The sequence below is a fragment of the Accipiter gentilis genome, chromosome 2 (genome assembly GCF_929443795.1).
Source record: "Accipiter gentilis chromosome 2, bAccGen1.1, whole genome shotgun sequence".
Lineage (NCBI taxonomy): Eukaryota > Metazoa > Chordata > Aves > Accipitriformes > Accipitridae > Astur > Astur gentilis.
Genome location: NC_064881.1, coordinates 49312057 through 49332578, shown reverse-complemented (window position 1 = coordinate 49332578; position 20522 = coordinate 49312057). Strand labels below are relative to the sequence as shown.

Sequence of the window (20522 nt, the reverse complement as noted above, 5' to 3'; positions counted from 1 at the left end):
TGCAGAGCACTGGTTGTTTTCCAGACCATCTGCAGCTGTGGTGTGTTCCCTGTTCCTCCACACTGCTGTTGGCAGGAGGGTCATGTGTCTGCAGGCAATATAATATTACAGGCATTGTTGGGCCCACAGGCCATCCCTGCTCTGTAAGTCTGCTTAGACCATGCTTGTGGCCAACTTTGAGGACTGGCAACACGGGAAATGTCCTTGAGGTTCACTTGAATAGATTGTGCAGACATGCACAGTGATTTGGTGACTAATTAGAGGAGATAACTATGCCTCTACTTGGACTGAGCTTTATAATCTCTTTTTCTTCTTATTTTTAGGGTCTACAAGGAGAAAGAGGAGAAAAGGGAACCAGAGGTGACAAGGTATTCCTGCTGCATGCTAGGAAAAGCCAGGCTGCTCTTTGCCTTTGCAAGTTAGATGGGGCAGGCTGCCAGGCCAGCAGCTCCAGAGGGTGATTGGTGATGGAGTTTCCTCACTGCGCTGCAGCAACTCGTGGTGTCTGGGAATGACCTCCTATGGGAGCGCAGAAGGGCTTCACGGATCTCTGCTGTCTACTAAGCACACATTTAGGGACTTCTTTTCTATGTGTAGCCAGGGATGGAGGAGTGAAGGTATGCCACTGGGGAGATCTAGCAGGGTGTCCACATTGTGTACACTGTCTGAGAGTTGCGAATGACCACTGACTGCTGCTGACCATGTCTGCATCCAGCATTTCCCTGTCTCCCTGCAGTTGCTCAGATTATCCAACTTCCTATGCTTCTGTCTTTTCCCAACACCATAAGCTCAGTGTTAGTATCAGGAAGTTTCTATGTTAAAGGCTTCATCCAACTGGTGCTGCTTCTCAGTTCTCTGCTCTCCCCTGTCTGGGAATAGTTGTTTTACAGAGCACAGGACACTCTGGAATTTGAACCTCGTTTATGGTTCAAGAAAGAGACCAAGTGTCTATTATACCTGGAATAAGCATTTAAAAGGAGAGCTGGGCAAACGCAATGTCTTTATTATTTCAGTTTGCTCATTGTATTCAGAGAGACCTCAAAGATGTATCTGCTGATGACCTGCCAGGCGGTGCTCAAGGCTCCCCAGCAATGCCATCACAAATGTATTTTGCTGTCCCTGCCAGGAGAAGTGGGTGCTGATGCACTCCTGTGCCCGGAGAAGTGGGTGCTGATGCACTCCTGTGCCCCAGCAAGCAGCTGGAGATGGGGCATCACCAGACTCTCAGTCGGACCCGTCACCCCTTTTCTCATGCATGCAAAACAGGCAGCAGAGCCTTTCTTGCCAGCTCTGAGTGGCTTGCAGCCCTGAGCAATGTCCTGTCTTGCTTATGTCTCAAGCTGGTCCTGGGACAGGAATATCTCAGTGCTGGTCTGGCAGCTTTGCCTGTGTTCAAGCTATGTTTAGCGATATCTGGCTATATGTGTTTGTCCAAAGGAGGGAATTATTAGCTTGCTAGCACGGCCTTGTTCCCATTTCTCACTTTCCATCTCCTTCTGGAGAAGAAACACAGAGATTTACACCAAGCTTTTGCCTACTGGGAAAAATGATCAATAGACCCTTAGTGTGAGATACTGTGTTTTGCTTTATGATGTGTTAAGGTGTCCATTCCCAGTGTCTATTTTGTTGTTTATGATGGAGTAGCCACAACCAAGTTTTGTATTATCTATCCTTGCTGCTACAGCTAGAGCAAAAGGCTGGATTGTACTTCATTTTCTTTGTGCTTTTGCCTCAGCCCTTTGCAGGGCTGGCTCAGTGTGTTGTGTCTAGCCAGTGCGCCTCTGCTGCTTTTCCGGAGGCGAGGTTGTCTAATCTGCTGGAATATTTGGCTCCCGGAAGAAAATCCATCTTTCTGACATCACTGTGATGGGAGAGGAAGCTGGAGCTGTGTGTGGGCAGGCAGCTGACTAAGCTAGAGGAAGATTAAAGTGGGGAAGAAATGAATTAGGTTTTGTTTCATTAAAAGGATATGCACAATTAGAGCTCTCCCCCCTTTTTTTTTCTTCCTGAAGCAGCCAGATCTCTGCTACAACAATTGTACTTTGATTTTTTCCAGGCTTTAATGATGGTCTCAGAGCACCCACTGCCATTGCTTGAACTTCTACCAGTCTGAACTACTGTGAAAACAGTGGGCGTAAATTCAGCAGGCCAAATATTTTCTTGTCTGCTTTTCACTCTGTAACTTGAATACTGACACCTACGCAACCTGTGTCTCTTTGTGCCTGAGGAGAAAAGTTTATTATATATATCACTTGAGAGCACTATCCCATGCACTGAGTATTGGTCTATCGAATCTACACCGTAGTATCAAAAAAAGGCTAAATATCCCATAATACATCTTGCTACATTCTTATATCCTGGGACCTCAGATGTAAGTATTGAGGTTTTATAGTGAGGTTCTCAAATCCACTAATATGGGTTATACCTGCACTTTAGGAGAGCCACTGCACAATATGACTGATATCTCATGTCCTTTTGCATCCAGCGGGCTCGCTGTAGAGCCCAGGACAGACTCCGCAGAGACAAGCATGATGCACTTCCCTGCCAACATACGCCATATATGTATGTGATACTTGGCATGTTAATTTAGGCATGTTCAACATGACATGGGGCATTGCTTTTGCTGCTTGTGTGCATCCTGTAAATGCTTGTCTGTTGTGTTGGAGAAAAGCTCGTGTAAGGAGGCAGCAGGGCTGGTCTGCTGCTGCCAGGTCCCTCTGTGCAGTGGGTTTGCTCTCCTTCAATTTTTCCCAGGGCCCTGCAGACTCTTAGGGAATCATTTTTCCGATTAATCATTACACTTTCTAACTGGTAGAGGTCAGAAAACAGCACTAAAGTTTCAGTGGAATTGGGATTTCCCCTGGTTGCTTATGACTGTTCACCATTTTGTTCCACTGGTTAAAAGCAGAAAAAAAACCCCAGTAGAGCACAGGAGAAGGAAATGGAGTCTTAATGTGAAAATTTGAGAATAAAACTTTATTGGTTTTGTTCTTTCTTTTGGAAAAAAAAAATTTCTCTAAATAGCCTTTTTTAAAGAATGGAAAAAAGAATGAAAAATATTTATAATGACAGATTTTTCTGAAGAAACAACTGAAAGCACAATCGTTTGGCATGTTTTCAAACAGCTTTATTGTATACATTTGTATAAATAATACATGTGCCTTTCCCAGCCCCCATTACTAGCAGTAAGAACATTGACACTTTTCTGTTTTGGCAGCTAAAACAGCATGTGTGAAGTACTCGTTGCTGCAGTGTATCGATGTTAAAAATTCTCCTGAGGATACACTGCACATTTTGTCAGCAATCCACCAGACTGTTGCTTACTGAAAGTTTCAAATTCAGGATACTCGTAGTTCAGTCAGTGCAAAGGAAACCATTTAATGTGGAAAATATTGCCACAAAAGCAAGTAGATCTGGATGTCTGACGCTGGTTTTCAGCTGCTTTCTGTAGGGTACAGGTCCCTCTATTTCATTCCTTGGATACATAATTTTGAAATAACATTTATGTTACAAGACTGATTGACTTTTTAAAAGGGAAGAAGAAATAAATTGATTTGCAAATCCATTTCTGACTTGCTGAATCAATGTCATTTTCAAAAGGAGCTAATTAAATCCAGTGCTGTTAAGTGTTGGTTTGCAGATAATAACAGAGGTATAACGGGGATCCTGTGGGATAGTAATCAGAATTAAAATGTCTGAAACATTAAAAAAAATAGACTAAAGCTAATATTTTGCTGTCACTCCTTGTACTTGTAGAATTTGTTTTTACATGCACATTTATGTTAACAGTGGCACTGTGTGTGCATATTTGATAATTTATATTCAGCTTTGTGTGCAGGATCCAAGCAAAATCAATGTTTCATTTTACAAAGCTTTAAGCATTTTACAGAGTAAGAGAAAGTCCCTATTTCAAAGAGTTTTAAACTAAAGAGGCTGGAATGGGCAAGGGGCACAATCTGTAAGAAAATAGTGAAGTTCAGTAGGGAGTATGTCATTGATCTAGTCATCATCTCCATCAAGGACCTGGATTATAAAATATGGAATATGTTAAGCTTGAATGTGGAAGTATGGTTGAGGTCGGGGTCAGAATTCAAAATCATCTTGAAAGCATAATCCCCCAAAGCAGAAAATGACATTGAGAAGGGGCAGCTGCAGGATTCTTCGTATGTGTAGGAGAACAAATTGCGCACTGCTACGGATCGGAAGCAACTGATTAAGGAGCTGTACTCTATAAAACGTTAAATAATCTTTCTGCTCAAAGTTAGCCTGAGCTGTGTCCAGTTTCGGGCACCTAGCTACAATGAAGATGTGGAAAAAATTGGGAAGTGCACAAATGAGAGCAACAAAATGATCACAGGTCTGAAAAACATGTCCATGAAGAAAAGTTGAAAGTATTGAGGTTGTTTACTCTAGAGAAGTTTGAAGGGGGAGTTTTGTAAGTCTTCAGATGCATAAAAGGCCATTGTAAAGATGAAGGGAACAGTCTGTTCTCTGTGACGGGTTAGGGAAAGACATACTAGTCTGAAACTGTAGCTAAAGAAAAAGTCAGGTTTAGGTACAGGGGAGAAAAAATGTATCTTCAGGTATTAAAAATAAAGTAGTGGAATAGATTGCCTGTGGACTTTGTGCACTGCCCAACTCTGAAGACATATAGGAATAGTTTAATTGTTCCCCGAGGTTCCAGAAAGCAAGGGTGAGAATTGAAAGGTTTTTCTTAACTGGGTAAAAATGAGCTATTGCTGGATGGTGGATTCATTATTTTTTGTAAGAGCTATTCCGGGCTAAATGTTCTCCTAGTGCACTTTGTCCAGTTTACATGAACCCACCTTAGCAAGCAGAGGAAGGATGCCGTTATGGAAACCTAGCACACAACTGCTTCTGGTTGCAGCAACATTTCATAGTACAAATGTGGGGACTTTAGCCATTTTCTCTGTTGGGTTGGCTTGAATCTCTCTCATTCCTTACTCATGGAGTGGATAACATGGACATCTCTTGCACAGTGGTGACCTAAACACCATGGATTTGAGCTATAGTGGTTCTTTCTCTTCTTTTTCTAGGGAGAGCAAGGCCTAGATGGGTTCCCTGGAAAGCCAGGTGTGGAGGGGAAACAGGTACGTGGCAAATACTCAACAGCTATGAGGCTTTTCTTTGGAACAAGTGGAGGTTGACTCTACAACTGAGACATCCTGGGTGGCTGCTGAGTCATGGCAAGACCCTGCTGCATCAGCAGTTTTTGAACTCCCTATTCTAAGGATCACAGTTTTTTGGGGTTTTTTTGGTTTGGTTTTAGAATTAAATTGTAATGCAATATACACTTAAAGGAAATGCCAGTCCTTTAAACAGGATAGGTTAGATGTTTGTCTTAATTTTCACTAAAAACTTAAGGAAGCACATATAAAAATTCAGTTGTTTAAGCCTGATTTTTATAAACTTCTTTTTTCCCCTCCCACAGCATGGAAGGTAGAGAACTGTATTTAATATATTTAGTTTGTTTTCAATAAGAAAGGCTTGGAACTATTTACATTTTTAAGACAAGATGAAACCAGAAAATGGTCTAAAAGATCAGTACATTCCTGCTGATTAGACAGATAATGCTTTGTCTAAAGCTGCTATCTGTAGATCCCACAAGACCGTTTTCATCACCCAGGTTATGATACCTAATGAGAGGCATCCTTTACTCCCAAGGATCTTCTGGTCTAAATAGCATAGGACCGAGTAAGAAGCAGAGGCTAAAAAGTGATTTGCAAAAGCCATGCAGCTATTCACTGCCACCCTTGAGCCTGAAGTCTCCAGGCTGCTGCATCTGCATCCTATTGACTAGCCCTTGCTGTTTCCCTCTCTGGAAAGGATCATCTGGAGGCATGTTTTTGCAGTTGCAGAGGTGGAGGAGCTGCACATTGAATCCTCAGGATAGTTCGTCTTCAGGTGGTTGATCCTGCAGCTCACACAGACAAAGCGGCTGGCCTGAGTGTACTTGACAAGCACGGCAGCCCCATGCTGCCCAAGTGCCTTGCTCTCGCTCTTATAGCAGCCAGAGTTTCAACTTGGTTTTGTTGGGAACTATTTTTGTTTCCATATCAGATGTGTCTTTTGTAATTAGATGGCAAGGTATAGTATCATCTGCAATCTTAATCTTTGTTAAATCTGCATCTTCCTCTGTGTGAGGTTATAGACATTTTTTCACTAAATGTTCTTCTGCTTCTTCATGGGGGATTTGACATTTCATCATCACTTTCTCTCCGCTCTGTTCCTCAGCCACGGTTTACCCTCTACTGAGAAGTATTTATCTAGTTAGTGTTTATCACTATCCTTACAAGATGGAAATGTTTTCCAGTGCTAGATGTGGCACTGAAATCACAATGAACTATGTTCACTATGCCCATTACATGGTTTACAGGACTGGTTTATACTTGCAGCAAATGTAGATGAAGTGAGAAATTGCAGAGGGATGTGAAGGTGGATGCTGATTGTTTACTACATCTAAGGAACAATTTGTCCAAGTGACACCCTATTACAGAAGTTGTTTTTTTCTGAAAGGTTTTTTGCCTTTTTCATGTCTAGACACCTAGCAGCGGGCAAATCTTCATGCCTGAATTTTATCCTAAATTTTGTGTTTGACACTGATGTACTCCCTGAACTGCAATCCTTCTGGACCATCTGAAATTGGATTGCTGTTATTGTGGCTGCTGTGACATCTCCATCCTTATTGCCCTTCCTCTCTATGCAGCAGGGCCAAAGCAGCCTCATGTGTTGTATTAGCTGCTATGCCAGTGCAATGGGACATAACTGTGCTGCCGATACCCAAACTTGCAGCCTTATGTTTCTCCTGTACTTTAAGGGAATGGCAACTAATGGCCTGCAGTATGTAAACCAAAGATTTTTCTCTCCATTTTACCTGTTTATAGGGCCCTGCTGGCAGCCCAGGCCCTCCAGGTGCCAGCGGGACCAAAGGAGAAAAGGTGAGTTGGGCTGGGATGCATGGGAGGCGTTTGGACACACATTTGTTAATTCCTCCTTGGGCCCCCTGTGCTGGAAACGTCAGGGCTGTTGGCCTAATATTTATTTCATTTGTGTGTAAACGAAGCTTATATGCATTTAAATGTTTCACTTTTCTGATGTTGCTTCAGTCTTAAATGGGTATAATTGAGTGTTAAATTGTGTCTGGTTATAGCTCCTCTGCTCTCAGTTTAACCCTCATAGTGGGAGTAGAAGGAAGTAGAGAGTAGTTTGGCTCAGGAAAGCTTCCTCACCTAAGAAAGGTGATGAGAAATGTCAATATGTTTGTGTAGATGCTGGTTTTCTGACCCCGGAGATGTAGAATTGACTCAGAAAGTGCCAATCGAACGACCCCGACCCTCTCACCTGCAAAATAATTATTCACTACTCTCAGCAGCAATTTTGACCTCATTATTTTACAGAGTTGTTAGAGTTTTCAGGGCAGCCTTATGTTTCCCTCTCTGCTAGAAGTGATGTTGTGGTTTTGGTATTTCCTGCCCAGTTCTTTAGCATGAGTGGAAATGCATGCCCAATTCTGGATTTTCTTTTTTCCTTTTCTCCTCCACATAAGGCAGTGACCCTCGTCCGAGTATGCAGAAGGATATCCCTCTATGTTTCCCATTACTTTCCTACTCAGATTCAGCAGCTTTAGATGAGGTTTCAGAAGCACCTATGAGTAGGGCACATGCATTGAGGTGATAAAAGCAACAAGATCTTTGTGCTCCAGCATGTGTGCAGTAGAGAGCAATCTTGAGTTCATAACACTTCATCCATATCTCTGAAGTGGATGCGTTTGGTGCTTCCAGAAGATGTTGAGCTCCTTGCTCCATTATTTTCAGTGCAGCTGATGAGTGTTTCTTCAGTCCTTTTGGCCTAGTATGGACTCTCTTTAGAATAAATAATAAATAGTAATTAAACTTGTCTTAAGAGGAAAGAGGATGAAAGATATGCTGGGTCATTCAGAGACCTACATGAGTAATGAATAAACAGAGTGTGAAAGGAAGCTATATGATAATTTTTGCATTAGTCTGTACCTAAAGTAAAGGATATACCTTCTGGACACTTAGTCTTACAGCATAATAAATGATGCATGCTGCTGGAGAAAAATGGGCTGCAAAAAACTGATAGCCTAGTTGGCAATAAATTATGTAAAGAGTGTGTAGCATCTCAGTGTCCTGCAAACACTTATAGCATGATGCCCAAGTTAGCAAATGTGACTCACAGCTACAGGAAAGGCTGGAAGGAGGATCCAGGGAACTACAAACCTGTCAGTCTGGCCTTGGTGCAGGAGAAGGTAATGGAGCAGATCACCTTGAGTGCCATCACATGGCACGTATAGGACAACCACATGATCAGGCCCGGTCAGCATGGGTTTATGAAAGGCAGGTGCTTCTTGACTCACCTGATCTCCTTCTCTGACAAGGTGATCTGCTTAGTGCATGAGGTAGAGGCTGTGGATGTTGTCTACCTGGACTTTAGTAAAGCCTTTGACACCATTTCCCACAGCATTCTCCTGGAGAAACTGGCTGCTTATGGCTTGGATGGGTGTACGCTTCACTGGGTAAACAGCTGGCTGGCTGGCTGGGGCCAAAGAGTTGTGGTGAATGGAGTTACATCCAGTTGGCAGCCGCTCACCAGTGGTGTTCCCCAGGGCTCAGTACTGGGGCCAGTTCTGTTTAATAGCTTTATCAGTGATCTAGATAAGGGCATCGAGTGCACCCTCAGCAAGTTTGCAGATGACACCAAGTTGGGCAGGAGTGTTGATCTGCTTGAGGGTAGGAAGGCTCTACAGAAGGATCTGGACAGGCTGGATCAATGGGCCAAGGCCAATTGTATGAGGTTCAACAAGGCCAAGCGCCACGTCCTGCACTTGGGTCACAACAACCCCATGCAGCGCTACAGGCTTAGGGAAGAGTGGCTGGAAAGATGCTCAGCAGAGAAAGACCTGGGGGTGCTGGTTGACAGCCGGCTGAATATGAGCCAGCAGTGTGCCCAGGTGGCCAAGAAAGCCAATGGCATCCTGGCCTGTATCAGAAATAGTGTGGCCAGCAGGAGCAGGGAGGTGATTGTCCCCCTGTACTTGGCACTGGTGAGGCCGCACCTTGAATACTGTGTTCAGTTTTGGTCCCCTCACTACAGGAAAGACATGAAGGTGCTGGAGTGTGTCCAGAGAAGGGCAACGAAGCTGGTGAGGGGTCTAGAGCAGAAGTCTTATGAGGAGCGGCTGAGGGAACTGGGGCTGTTTAGCCTGGAGAATAGGAGTCTGAGGGGAGACCTTATCGCTCTCTGCCTACCTGAAAGGAGGGTGTAGTGAGGTGGGTGCTGGTCTCTTCCCCAAAGTAACAAGTGATAGGATGAGAGGAAATGGCCTCAAGTTGCAGCAGGGGAGGTTTAGATTGGATATTAGGAAAAATTTCTTCACTGAAAAGGTTATCAAGCATTGTAACAGGCTTCCCAGGGAAGTGGTTGAGTGACCATCCCTGGAGGTATTTAAAAGACGTGTAGATGTGGTGCTTAGCGCCATGGTTTAGTGGTGGACTTGGCAGTCCTAGGTTAATGGTTGGACTCCATAATCTTAAATGTCTTTTCCAACCTAAATGATTCTATGTGATTCTGGTCTATAAAATGACTTGGGGAAAATGGTACCATTTCACACTTTTTTTTTTTCTTGCACACATTTTTTTCTCATTTACAAGCAAAAGCATTTTGGCCTCTAAATATCCATCCTGTAGACTCTGTTAGGGATCTGAGCATCAATCAAGTTTATTAGTGTGGTATGTGTACACCAATTACAAGTTTTTTGAAGCTCAAATTTAATGTTATGGTGTATCCAGTGCATCATTCATTTTAAGTCACTAAATGTCATTAAAATCAATGTATATCATTACAGTAACACAGACCACAACCAGTTCCTGCATGTATTCATCTGCAGGGCAGAGGAAACAGAGTTAATTGGGATTGCATGTTCTGTTCATATTTATTAATTACAAGATGGTGTTGAAAATAAGAATGTACAACAGCAGTTGGAAAACACGCTCAAAGGTTTGCTTTTGTTTTGTTAGGTTATGTGTTGTGCTATGTTGTGCTCTGTGTTATGTTATGTTTTTTTCATTTCTTTCATGTCTCCCTCTAGGGTGAACCAGGACTTCCAGGATTGCCTGGCTTTTCGGTAAGAATTTTTTTTTAGCTTTCTCAAACATTGTAGGCATTACTGCCTGAGAAGAGAAAATGGAAGCTGAGGGTGAGAGGACTTTACTAAATGAGAGATGTTCTCAAATGTTTTTTCAAAAAAAGTTATATTTAATGCAGTGAAGATTTTTTAAGAAGGCAAGTTATGGGTTCCAACATAGAATGCATCACCACAATTTTGGGAGATTTTGAAATGTGAAGATCAGGACTTGAAGAGGTAATGAAAGCATTGACTCAGGTGCATCAGAGGGAGCAATACTGTGACAGGACTGTGTGGTTTCCAGGACACTTGTTGAGTTGATGCCTAGTGACCTTTGGAAGTTAGAGCCTGTGAAAGTTATAAAAGCAAATGAATGTTTGGAATTGAGCTGAATTACTGAGTGCCTTTGTCATGGACTGGATGTGAGAGCTGGGATGGGAGAAGAAAAAGGCAATTTCTGAAAAGGGGGAATGGTCTTTCTTTGGCTTATATCTGAAAAAGTCCTGGTGGAATATGAGACAACTAGGACCTGATGTGCTGAAATCAGGAAAGCAATGACAAAAAAGAAAATGGAGAAAATAGGAGAGGGGGGTTGATCTTTCCTGCGGCACTAGATTTAAGTGCCTTTGTGCATCCCTCTGCCTTCGGCAATGCCTTCACTGATGCCAGAGGTGTCACTATCAGGAATGTAAGGATATCCAGAGGTTAGTGTTGTCTGTATGAAGGCATTATCTCCAACTGAATGGAGAAAGAAGATTTACCACAAAGTATGCAGAAGGGGAGAGGTCTACAGCTGAGTTCTGCAGGGGCTGGTAACAAAGCAGTTGAGGAGTATCTCTTTTACTTTCAAAAAAATAGGATTAAAATTAGGAAACAGCACTCTTGGACTATTTGTAGAAAGCATTAAAGGGCCACTGATATGAGCAACGTTAACTATAGCACTGTGCCAAAGAAGGACTGGGTGCTAAAGACAAGAATGAGAAGCTCCCTGGCAATCATGAGAAAGGCAGCAGGCTATTTCCTTACCCTGAATGTGGTAGAAAGCAAAGGAGGGAGAAGGAAAGAGCTCTGAAAAAAAACCTGGGTAAAAGCCTTTTACTGCCCTGCTTAAATGTGAAATTAATGATGTGACAGTAGTTGCCAAGAGATTTTGAAAGATACGAATAAAACCCGAAAGTAAGCCTAAAGTTCCAGGAGGTGGGTGGAGAACAGGCTGAGCATGCACCATATCCAAAGTCAGCCTGCTATTTATACGATGCCTTCTGCATTCATTAGATCTTTGTAATTTAAAACAAGACAAGAGCTGGGGAATTTACTAACCTATTTATACCAATGAAATAATGAATTAACTTCTTACTGGTTATACAGCCGCGCAAATCGTTTCATAGGTGCGCAAACCTTGTGTCAGTCTGAGCTGTTTAAATAGAAAGTATCCCCCCAACCTGCAGCAGGATTTGAAGAGCTGCAGCAGTTAGCGTGCAACTTGAGGGAATGGCGAGGGAAGAAAAATACGCTGTGGGGAACTATCGTACCTCTGGCACCTGCTGTGTTGTCTTTCCCCTTTTTACGCTTTATGACTCTGCATTTTTATTGCAGGTACACACTGAAGGCCTAAAAGGAGAGCAAGTAAGAGAGATTCGATATCTGTTCTTCCATTGCAAGGATACTTTTTTGTAGTTCAGTTGCCTGTTAGATTAGATTTTGCTTTAAAAGAATACTTCAAAATTAAGGTGGATAAGAGCATTGTCAGGCCATCAAGAAACAAGTTTTCCTATTTAAAGTGGAGAAAATAAACAAGAAAGGAAAAAGGGCAATGCCCTTTTCAGATGCGGTGAATCTAACATGAATGAGAAGTATAAATTGGAGAGTCAGCTGTGCAATTCTTTAAGTCCAGGGAAGTATTAATTTGGAAGTTAAACTGTATTTGAGTTTTGTGCTGAGTTTATCGCTGAACCTGGGCACTCAAATAGAGGAGAGACACCTGTTGCTACAGTCTGTTAGTCCTACATATAAATGAAATATATTTAAATTTTGATTTTGTGTTGGTAGATGCATAATTTGTATTTAACTGTTATTTAATCTAATTATATGCATTGTATAAATGATACTTTAAAGCCCTTCACAGCTGTACTGGCTTGGGGGAAATGCCTGTGGGAGCTGTTTTTGCAACAATGGCTTTTCTCCACCACTGAACCCCAACCCACAGTGTTTTATTGGAATATCCAGGATAGCCCAGTGTCTTCGGTAGAGTTACTACCTTTGAAAAACAAAGAGCTAGTTATGGATAAATGCCTGCTGAGCGTGGGTGGATCAGTCTGTGTACAGTCTAATGAGTGCTGATAATTCAAGCAGCTGAAGGATTAAGGAGAAAACCAGCTGGTCTCTGCACTGGTTCTTTGGAACCTATGAAGAAAGGGGTGGTATAGATTCTGTAAAGATGGCCAACAAGACTAATGTGCCCATATAATTTTTCATACAGATATTTTAATGCTTTTTTAAAAAAAACATTTCTGTAGGGAGAGCCTGGGCCGCGAGGACCACAAGGCCAACCTGGACTTCCTGGGCCTCCGGTAAGTTTTTCTCTCACTGCTTGCAATTCCCAGAAACTGAAATTCAGACTGGTGTGAGGCATACATGCAAAATCTTATATATTGTTCAGGCACGATGATCTTAAACAGTGCCTTCCAGCCTCCTGTTTTCTTCCCTTCTGAGAGAAGGTCTCCTGCTGTGGATGGCCACTCTGAACATACAGAGGTGGCACCCAGGACATGGGCAGTCATCGCACAGAGGCACACGTTGCCTCGAGGCTGTTGTCATGCAGAACCTGATTGTTTTTCTATTTCTAATCTCCTGAAGAGCTGTATGGGCATTCAGCGCATCTCAGAGAGGCACTCACTGTTAACTTGTAAGCTATCACGTAATGAAGATCAGAGAACAGTTGCTGTAAAAGGGGTTGGCTTTATGCCACAGTATCCTGGCTAAAATATTCTTTGTATGAAAAATAAGAATTGGGTATGTGTATTTGTGTTTCAACACAATTTTTTGCAACAGTTCAGACATACCAGCATTCTTACTTTTGACTTAATTGTACCTTATTCTAGTTATATTTTGCAACACAACTCTGCAGGATATCTCAGTTCAGACTGTCACTGCTGCTTCTGGTTTTAATTATGTAATTTTAATATAGTTGTGTGCTCTGTATTTAATCAGGGCATTGTCACTTTTCTCTATCCTGTTTTCTTATTCTCTTCTGCTCACAGGACAACGTAATTGTCAGGTAAGAGTTATCTAGGTAGCCATGCAGTAATGGTAGCACAAAACAACTAGGAAATCGGTTATATAGTTCATTAGTTTTTCTCACTCAGTTAACTTTCTAAAACTTTTCACTTTTAAAGGGAGAGGCTGGTCCTGAAGGCAAGCCTGGAGTCCCTGGTTTACCAGGTCAAAGGGTGAGTTGCTGTTTTTATTTAATGTAAGACTCAAGAGGCTGTGGACAGCTTTGTTCAATAAGGTTTGGTACTTTGGCCCGCTTTACATATACTTTTCTACTTATTTAATGATCCTTTCCTCTATACCTTCTTTATGGTCCAGTAACCTTCACTACCTCTTGGAGTCCACAGATTGTATGCAGTAGTCACAGAGACTTGGTCATAGCTTAATCCATAGAGGAGATTGTGGGGATTGCCTGTAACCCTTTGCACTTGCATCAGCACCAGTGCTGTTAAAAGACTGGGTGTGAGAGCGCTACTTGCGAGCATGGGAGGGTTATGGGCAAAGGAGAGTACAGAGAAGAAATATATACCTTGGTAGGTGGTTTTCTACAGATTTCCCATTGAATTGCATGATATTTAATTGAGCTGTAAGCATGGCTTTTAAGAATCTTTTCCTTAGGAAGATAAGGCATGCAGTCTCATGTTAATGCCACAGTGGAAAAGGGCATTTACTTGCTTTCTTGTACTTTTCCAGTCTTTAGAAAATATCACCTTATCACTTTAGCAAATAACTGTGCCATGCTTTACTCATGAGTTGACAAGTTCTGAATTGTCCTGGTTTTAAAGCCTGCTGTGAAACATTTTTTCTTGAATAAGACTAATAGAGCATATTAGCTGGGTAAAGGACAGTGATCCATCAGGATCTGCAACAGGACACAAAATGCTCCTGCTAATGATCATTTGATTAGAGATGTCATTTGATCCATACTGTCTTTGAATGTTTCCCTAAACTCTGTTGTGTCTAGCTAGTTAGACTTCTTCTCCTAGGGGTCTTTATTAGTCACCAGGCATCTTAGGTGGATAGAATATTTTTTTTAATTAAAGGCTGTTATTCAATGACTGAATGCATGAGATGAATCGAAGTCCTGGGCTCAGTGGATCTGCATGGATAACCTACATGTGGGAAAGAGAACAGATTAGAAGATGCTACTGATTCACCATTACTACAGTTCTTGACAAAGCACAAATATAAATCCAGGCATTGATTACCATCTTAAATAAATTTGGCTGCAGAAAGCAAGTATTTCTCTAGAGAGGCTTAAAAGTTAAAATGCCGAGAGCAGAAATCTCAAATACTTGTTTAAGTCTAGTTTTAAATGACTGGATGTGAGGTGAGGGCAGGCTCTGAAGGCACAGCTTAGAGCTGTAGTGAACAGCACACACCCAAACAAGAAGGCTCTCCAGCACCATAGCCCAGTGTTGAGGACACGGACGGATGGGATCACAATGTCTCGGTTGCATTTGTGGCTCTACCCCTGGCATGTTGTGAGACTTGGCTTGTTGACTGGATATTAGGAAAAATTTCTTCACTGAAAGGGTTGTCAAGCACTGGAACAGGCTTCCCAGGGAAGTGGTGGAGTCACCATCCCTGGAGGTATTTAAAAGACGTGTAGATGCAGCGCTTAGGGACATGGTTTAGTGGTGGACTCAGCAGTGTTAGGTTTATGGCTGGACTTGATCTTAAGGGTCTTTTCCAACCTAAATGATTCTATGATTCTAAATTATTCTATGATTCTATTCTAAGACGCATCTCTTCATCTCTGCACACCCTGTCAATAGGGGTAGGAGTGTAAGGCTATTCAGGTAGGTAAGCAAACCAAACAGCCAGAGCAGCAGTGTGAGCATGGGTTTGTTTAACACTGAGCATGTTCCCCAGCACACCTTTGGGTCAAGCCAAGTAGTTGTCTCCCACAAATGTCCCTCCATTGCAAGGTGACTGTATCTGGCATGCTGAATGACAAAGGCCATCCTCATTTATGACAAGGAGAGTTTAGCTGCATGAACACAAGCTCCTGTGCTCTTGCACATGGAGCCCTGGCCCATTGTGTTTAGCATAGACATAGCCTTTTTCACTATGGTAAGGACAGAAAAATCAGAGCTAGAGGCAGATTTGGGACTCCTTTTTAGCAGACCTGTGTAGAACAGATGAAAATCACCAACCATCTGCTTGCCTGGTCCCTCTGCTGTTTTATACAGGTGGGGTTTCAAGATATCATGCTGTATCAATTTATATTTCCTGAAAATTTGGTTCTTGAGGTACTTTAAAAATATTCTGCACTAATATGTTGTAATGTAAGGGACAGATTATAGTGCAAGACTGACTTCAGGACCTTTTCAAGTAGCATGCTGCAAAGGGGCTGATGTAAAACGGTTACTGTTTTGAAGTACGATTCAGCATCAGTTTTGCATTGTGGTCCTCAACCAAGATGTAAGTGAAGTCGGCACATGCACAGAGTCCCTGTCCTGAGATGGGGTTTTGGATGCGACCGTTTGTTGGAGTTCTTAGAAGCCTGCAGTGCTTTAGTTAGCTGTAATGCAGCTGGCACAGACTACTAATGGACTGAAGATGTGTTTGGAACCATTTCATAGAGGAATTCATGTCTCATAACACAGTCCCCTGGAAACGAAGGATCTTGACCTGCGCAAGGACAGAGGCAGTGTTGGCTGATGTTAGAAATATAATGCAGAAGCCACCTACACAGTGTATAGACTTCATAGAAGATGATATATTTTGCCAAGTACTCTAGTGACAGTTTGGCTGACAGGAATAGGGTCATACATCTTGGAAGGATTTCTAGGAAAAGAGGAAGTATGATATTCTTTTGGCTTGAAGTTGCTGGTCCTGTTATTGCTGAAGAAATAAAAGAATACATGGGATAGTACAGTTGCCAATAAACAAGGCATAATCTTTAGAGAGTCACCATTTGTGTTAAAGAGTGTCAGTTTAATTTCTTACGACAGCTACTTCAAGATTGATCTTTCAGTTAAATACATTCATTGTACTTGCTTAAACGTTTTTCCATCACCCCTGCTTAGACTGCACGTTTCTTGGAGCAGTTGCAGAATCTTCTGCTGATGTGTGGTACAAGTACGGCTGAATAACCAAGTGGGATGAAGAAGCCCAGTCATCAGGACTTCATGTGGCCCAAGGCTTCTTCTGGCCTTGGTATTACAGATTGCTTAAGACCAAGAAGCAGTGTTGGCTCAGTACTGGGGCCAGTTCTGTTTAATAGCTTTATCAGTGATGTGGATAAGGGCATTGAGTGCACCCTCAGCAAGTTTGCAGATGACACCAAGTTGGGCAGGAGTGTTGATCTGCTTGAGGGTAGGGAGGCTCCACAGAGGGATCTGGACAGGCTGGATCAATGGGCCGAGGCCAATTGTATGAGGCTCAACAAGGCCAAGCGCCAGGTCCTGCACTTGTGTCACAACAACCCCATGCAACGCTACAGGCTTGGGGAAGAGTGGCTGGAAAGCTGCCTGGTGGAAGAAAGGACCTGGGGGTGCTGGTTGACAGCCGGCTGAATATGAGCCAGCAGTGTGCCCAGGTGGCCAAGAAGGCCAATGGCATCCTGAATTGTATAAGTGTGCCCAGCAGGAGCAGGGAGGTGATTGTCCCCCTGTGCTCGGCACTGGTGAGGCCGCACCTCGAGTCCTGTGTTCAGTTTTGGGCCCCTCACTACAGGAAAGACATGGAGGTGCTGGAGCGTGTCCAGAGAAGGACAACGAAGCTGGTGAACAGGCTTCCCAGGGAAGTGGTTGAGTGACCATCCCTGGAGGTATTTAAAAGACGTGTGTAGACATGGTGCTTAGGGCCATGGCTTAGTGGTGGACTTCGCAGTGCTAGGTTAATGGTTGGACTCAATAATCTTAAGTGTCTTTTCCAACCAAAAGAATTCTATGAATCTATTCTATGTCTCTGTGCCCTTTTGAGGGCTTGCCACTAAGCCAGCCTTGCTATCTGCAAGCATGGAGAACTTTAGATATAGCCCAACCATACCCAGCAGGTTACCTCCAGGTTGTTTAGAGCACCACCATGTTACTCTCAGACAAACTTCACAGAAGTTGTGGACAAGAGAGCAGCATACTCACAGCTGTTCTTGAAAGCATAAAGGTCGCTGGTGGGTCACAGAAATTGTGCCCAAGGGCTGGATTTGCTGCTCTGCAGGAGGATGGGGTCTGAGTGACAGGGGACAGACTGAAGACGACACTACAGGACCTTAGTTGTCATTAGAAAAAGAAATGCTCCTGAGCTGACTGAAGAATGTGATAAAGCATCTTTCTAGTGTTTTATTTAGAAAAAAATGAAACCAGACGTGTTTGGGGCCAGAGTGAAGCGAGTGTTGTGCTCTGTAAAAAGCTGATGGTATTACAGAGATCTGATTGCCCTATTTATCATAAGCTAAGCTTGCTATATGTGAACTCACCTCCCTGGAACCCATTCCCAGGAGCTCCAATATGGTGCATGTGTTTTCAATGTAGTTACAATAATGCACACTCACAGGCATAATTCTTTAACATGGAAACCTAACTGAAGGGCTGCTGATATTTGGGGGAGTGGCCCAGTAGTGGAAACACACTGGGAGGAGCATAAGCTGGGAAGACAGATCATCTTGCAGGCATTTAAAAGCGCTTCTCTGTTAGCCTGCTGTAGTTGCAGGTCTTGAAGTGTTTTATGGGCACAGAAAAAATTCACAGGCTCCTCAGTACATCTGCTGAACTGCTAATCTGACAATTCCTGTCCATCCTTTGATCCTGTCTGGGGGCAAGGAGATAACAATTCCAACCTGAACCAAGCAACTGGGTTACGTTCATTTTAGTAGCCAGCTGCTTCCAAGTGCCTGGAACCTGACGCCTATATTTTGACAAGAATACCCTCACATCAAGAGCACACAGTGGGAAGAAAGCAGCTTTGCTGTTCTCATCTTTCCCATAAGATCTTTGAGTAATAGACAGTACTGTCTTTCTGAGTTTACTAAAACTGCCTGAAAAAGAGGTAGAACTCAGAAAGTCTGGCTTCATTTTAGGGCGGGTTTGTTTTTTTTCCCCTCTTCCTGTTCTCCTCTTTCTTCTGTGAAATTGAAGAGAATTTAAGTATTTTGATTCTGCTCTTAATCTGCTTAATCTTAATCAGATCTGAATCTGCTCTTCGGATCTCCTGATCTACTGAAATATTTGTTGGAAATAAACCCAACTTTTTTTTGCTTGACAGACACAAAACTTGCAGATACATGACATGCTCCTGGAAGGCACGCAGATCTTTGGGTAATCCAGCCTAAACACAAGGTTCTTCTGAAGTATGCTCTATATAACTTGGATTTCAAGCATTTGCCTCTTCTTGAAATGACACAAATTCATTCACGTGATTGGAATTTCAGAAGGAAGCTGAGAAACCATTTATCCTGTTGCAGTACTTTCCATGTAGGCATGAGATAGTAGCTAGCTAGACCCACTTCAAGTTTGATGTGCCGCATTGCAGCCTAGTTTTCCAAATTTGCATTGTCAAAATTTTCCCATGCTCAAAGAAAAATCAGTGCAAAAAAAAAAAAAAAACAACAAAAAACCAGGAGTCTCATAGGATAGTAAGTATGGGGAAAAAAAAAAAAAAAAAAAGGAAAATATATTCTTAAAATAGTAACCTTTAATGAATGTCCTTCTCTGTGTTTAAACTCCAATGTACATGAGTCAGGCAGATAAGTAATAATAATTCCCCTTTTTTCAAGTCACTTTATGCACAAAATAATTTATGTGAAGCACAGAATGAGAGTGAGTTGGATGTAGAAACAGAGATAACTTAGAAAAATTTTACTGCAAGATCCTTTTTTTTGTGAGCTAATTGCAAAGTTCAGTGTCAGGGTCTGTCAGGTTGGAGGCAAGAGTGCAGCTCCAGGAGTGAGTTACAAAGGGGTGTCTTCCGCATCTTTAATACAGCTGTCATGTTTCAGAAGGTTTTCATGTTTGTGTGTCCACATCCCCTGAATGTTTATTCTTTAAGTAAGAGCCACACAAAAAGCTTAACAGACATTTCTTGACTCTTTACAACTAGAGTACAAGGCTTTAAGTCTCAGTAAGTACTACTGTTTGTTTTACAATAAAGCCTAAAGGATCCTGTTAAAACTGGGGACTACTGGGTTCAGGGCACACCCTCCACCCAGAATAGATGGGTTAAGAGCACTTGCCAATACGTGAAAGGTTTATCAATGCCGGTTGTCATGGGGGAGATAAATTTATCAGATCTCTGGAGGGCTGCTGACCTCTTCTTTTTGCGTCTGATGGTAGGACAGAAATACATGTATTTGACTTTCCACTTCTTGAACCCATCTCTCTCCTGTCTAAATGGCTTGTTGCATACAACGTTCCTGTACTGGCCAGTTGCAACTTGAAATGGGCAGTCAACACTGTTTCAACTCTTAATTCTCTGTGTATAAACTCCCCTTGATTTGAACCACCTTAGACTCACAGGGTCCAAGGAAAGGAGACAGTTGATTGGTATCTCCGGGGGAGATGTGTAAATAATGGTGGAGACAGAGGAGAATTAAGTTTGCCCAGCAAATTAGGTAGACTTTTTGGAAGGAGCCAGTCCCAAGGTGCAATCTCTCTCAATGTCCAGAAGTACTTACAGCCCTTTTTTTTCTTTGTCACAACAGCCTCAATAATCATTGGCTGGCCAACCCTGATGGTATTTGCATTCTCAAACTAGGGAGATGTTCTCACTTCATAATTTACTGTCATTATTTAATACATACATAGACTGTAGAAGGTTGGTGCCTTCAGGGGGCTCAAACTGATTAACACTGCTGGATTTCTTCTGGCTTCGCTAGTAATGTAGAGGTAAAAGGACAGGGCTGAAAGGGGTAATCCTAGCATCCCATCTAGTTTACAGACAAAACAGTTGACATTTATGCTAGCAGTCATATTCGTTCACAATTAAGGATGCTTCCTATGTACTTGGTACCAAATCCACCTGTGTTCCTGGAGCAAAACCTCAGAGAAAAACATGCTATGAAAACATATGGCCATTCTGGCTATTGGACAGCAAGGTGAGAAACAGTCTTGGGCTATGATACCCTTCAAAATTTCCCCTC

The 20522-nt window shown here is 42.5% G+C and overlaps 1 protein-coding gene across 6 annotated transcripts in view; it reads left to right on the top strand.

Moving 5' to 3' along the window:
• Positions 1 to 20522, top strand: part of COL22A1 (collagen type XXII alpha 1 chain) — a 263481-nt gene that overhangs the window by 165054 nt on the left and 77905 nt on the right. For all 6 annotated transcript variants that reach the window (XM_049819464.1, XM_049819483.1, XM_049819493.1 and 3 more), the window contains 7 exons: positions 324 to 368; positions 5058 to 5111; positions 6906 to 6959; positions 10130 to 10165; positions 11762 to 11791; positions 12682 to 12735; positions 13561 to 13614. In XM_049819464.1, coding sequence (XP_049675421.1) covers positions 324 to 368; positions 5058 to 5111; positions 6906 to 6959; positions 10130 to 10165; positions 11762 to 11791; positions 12682 to 12735; positions 13561 to 13614 — 327 coding nt within the window. The remainder of the gene's footprint in view (positions 1 to 323; positions 369 to 5057; positions 5112 to 6905; positions 6960 to 10129; positions 10166 to 11761; positions 11792 to 12681; positions 12736 to 13560; positions 13615 to 20522) is intronic.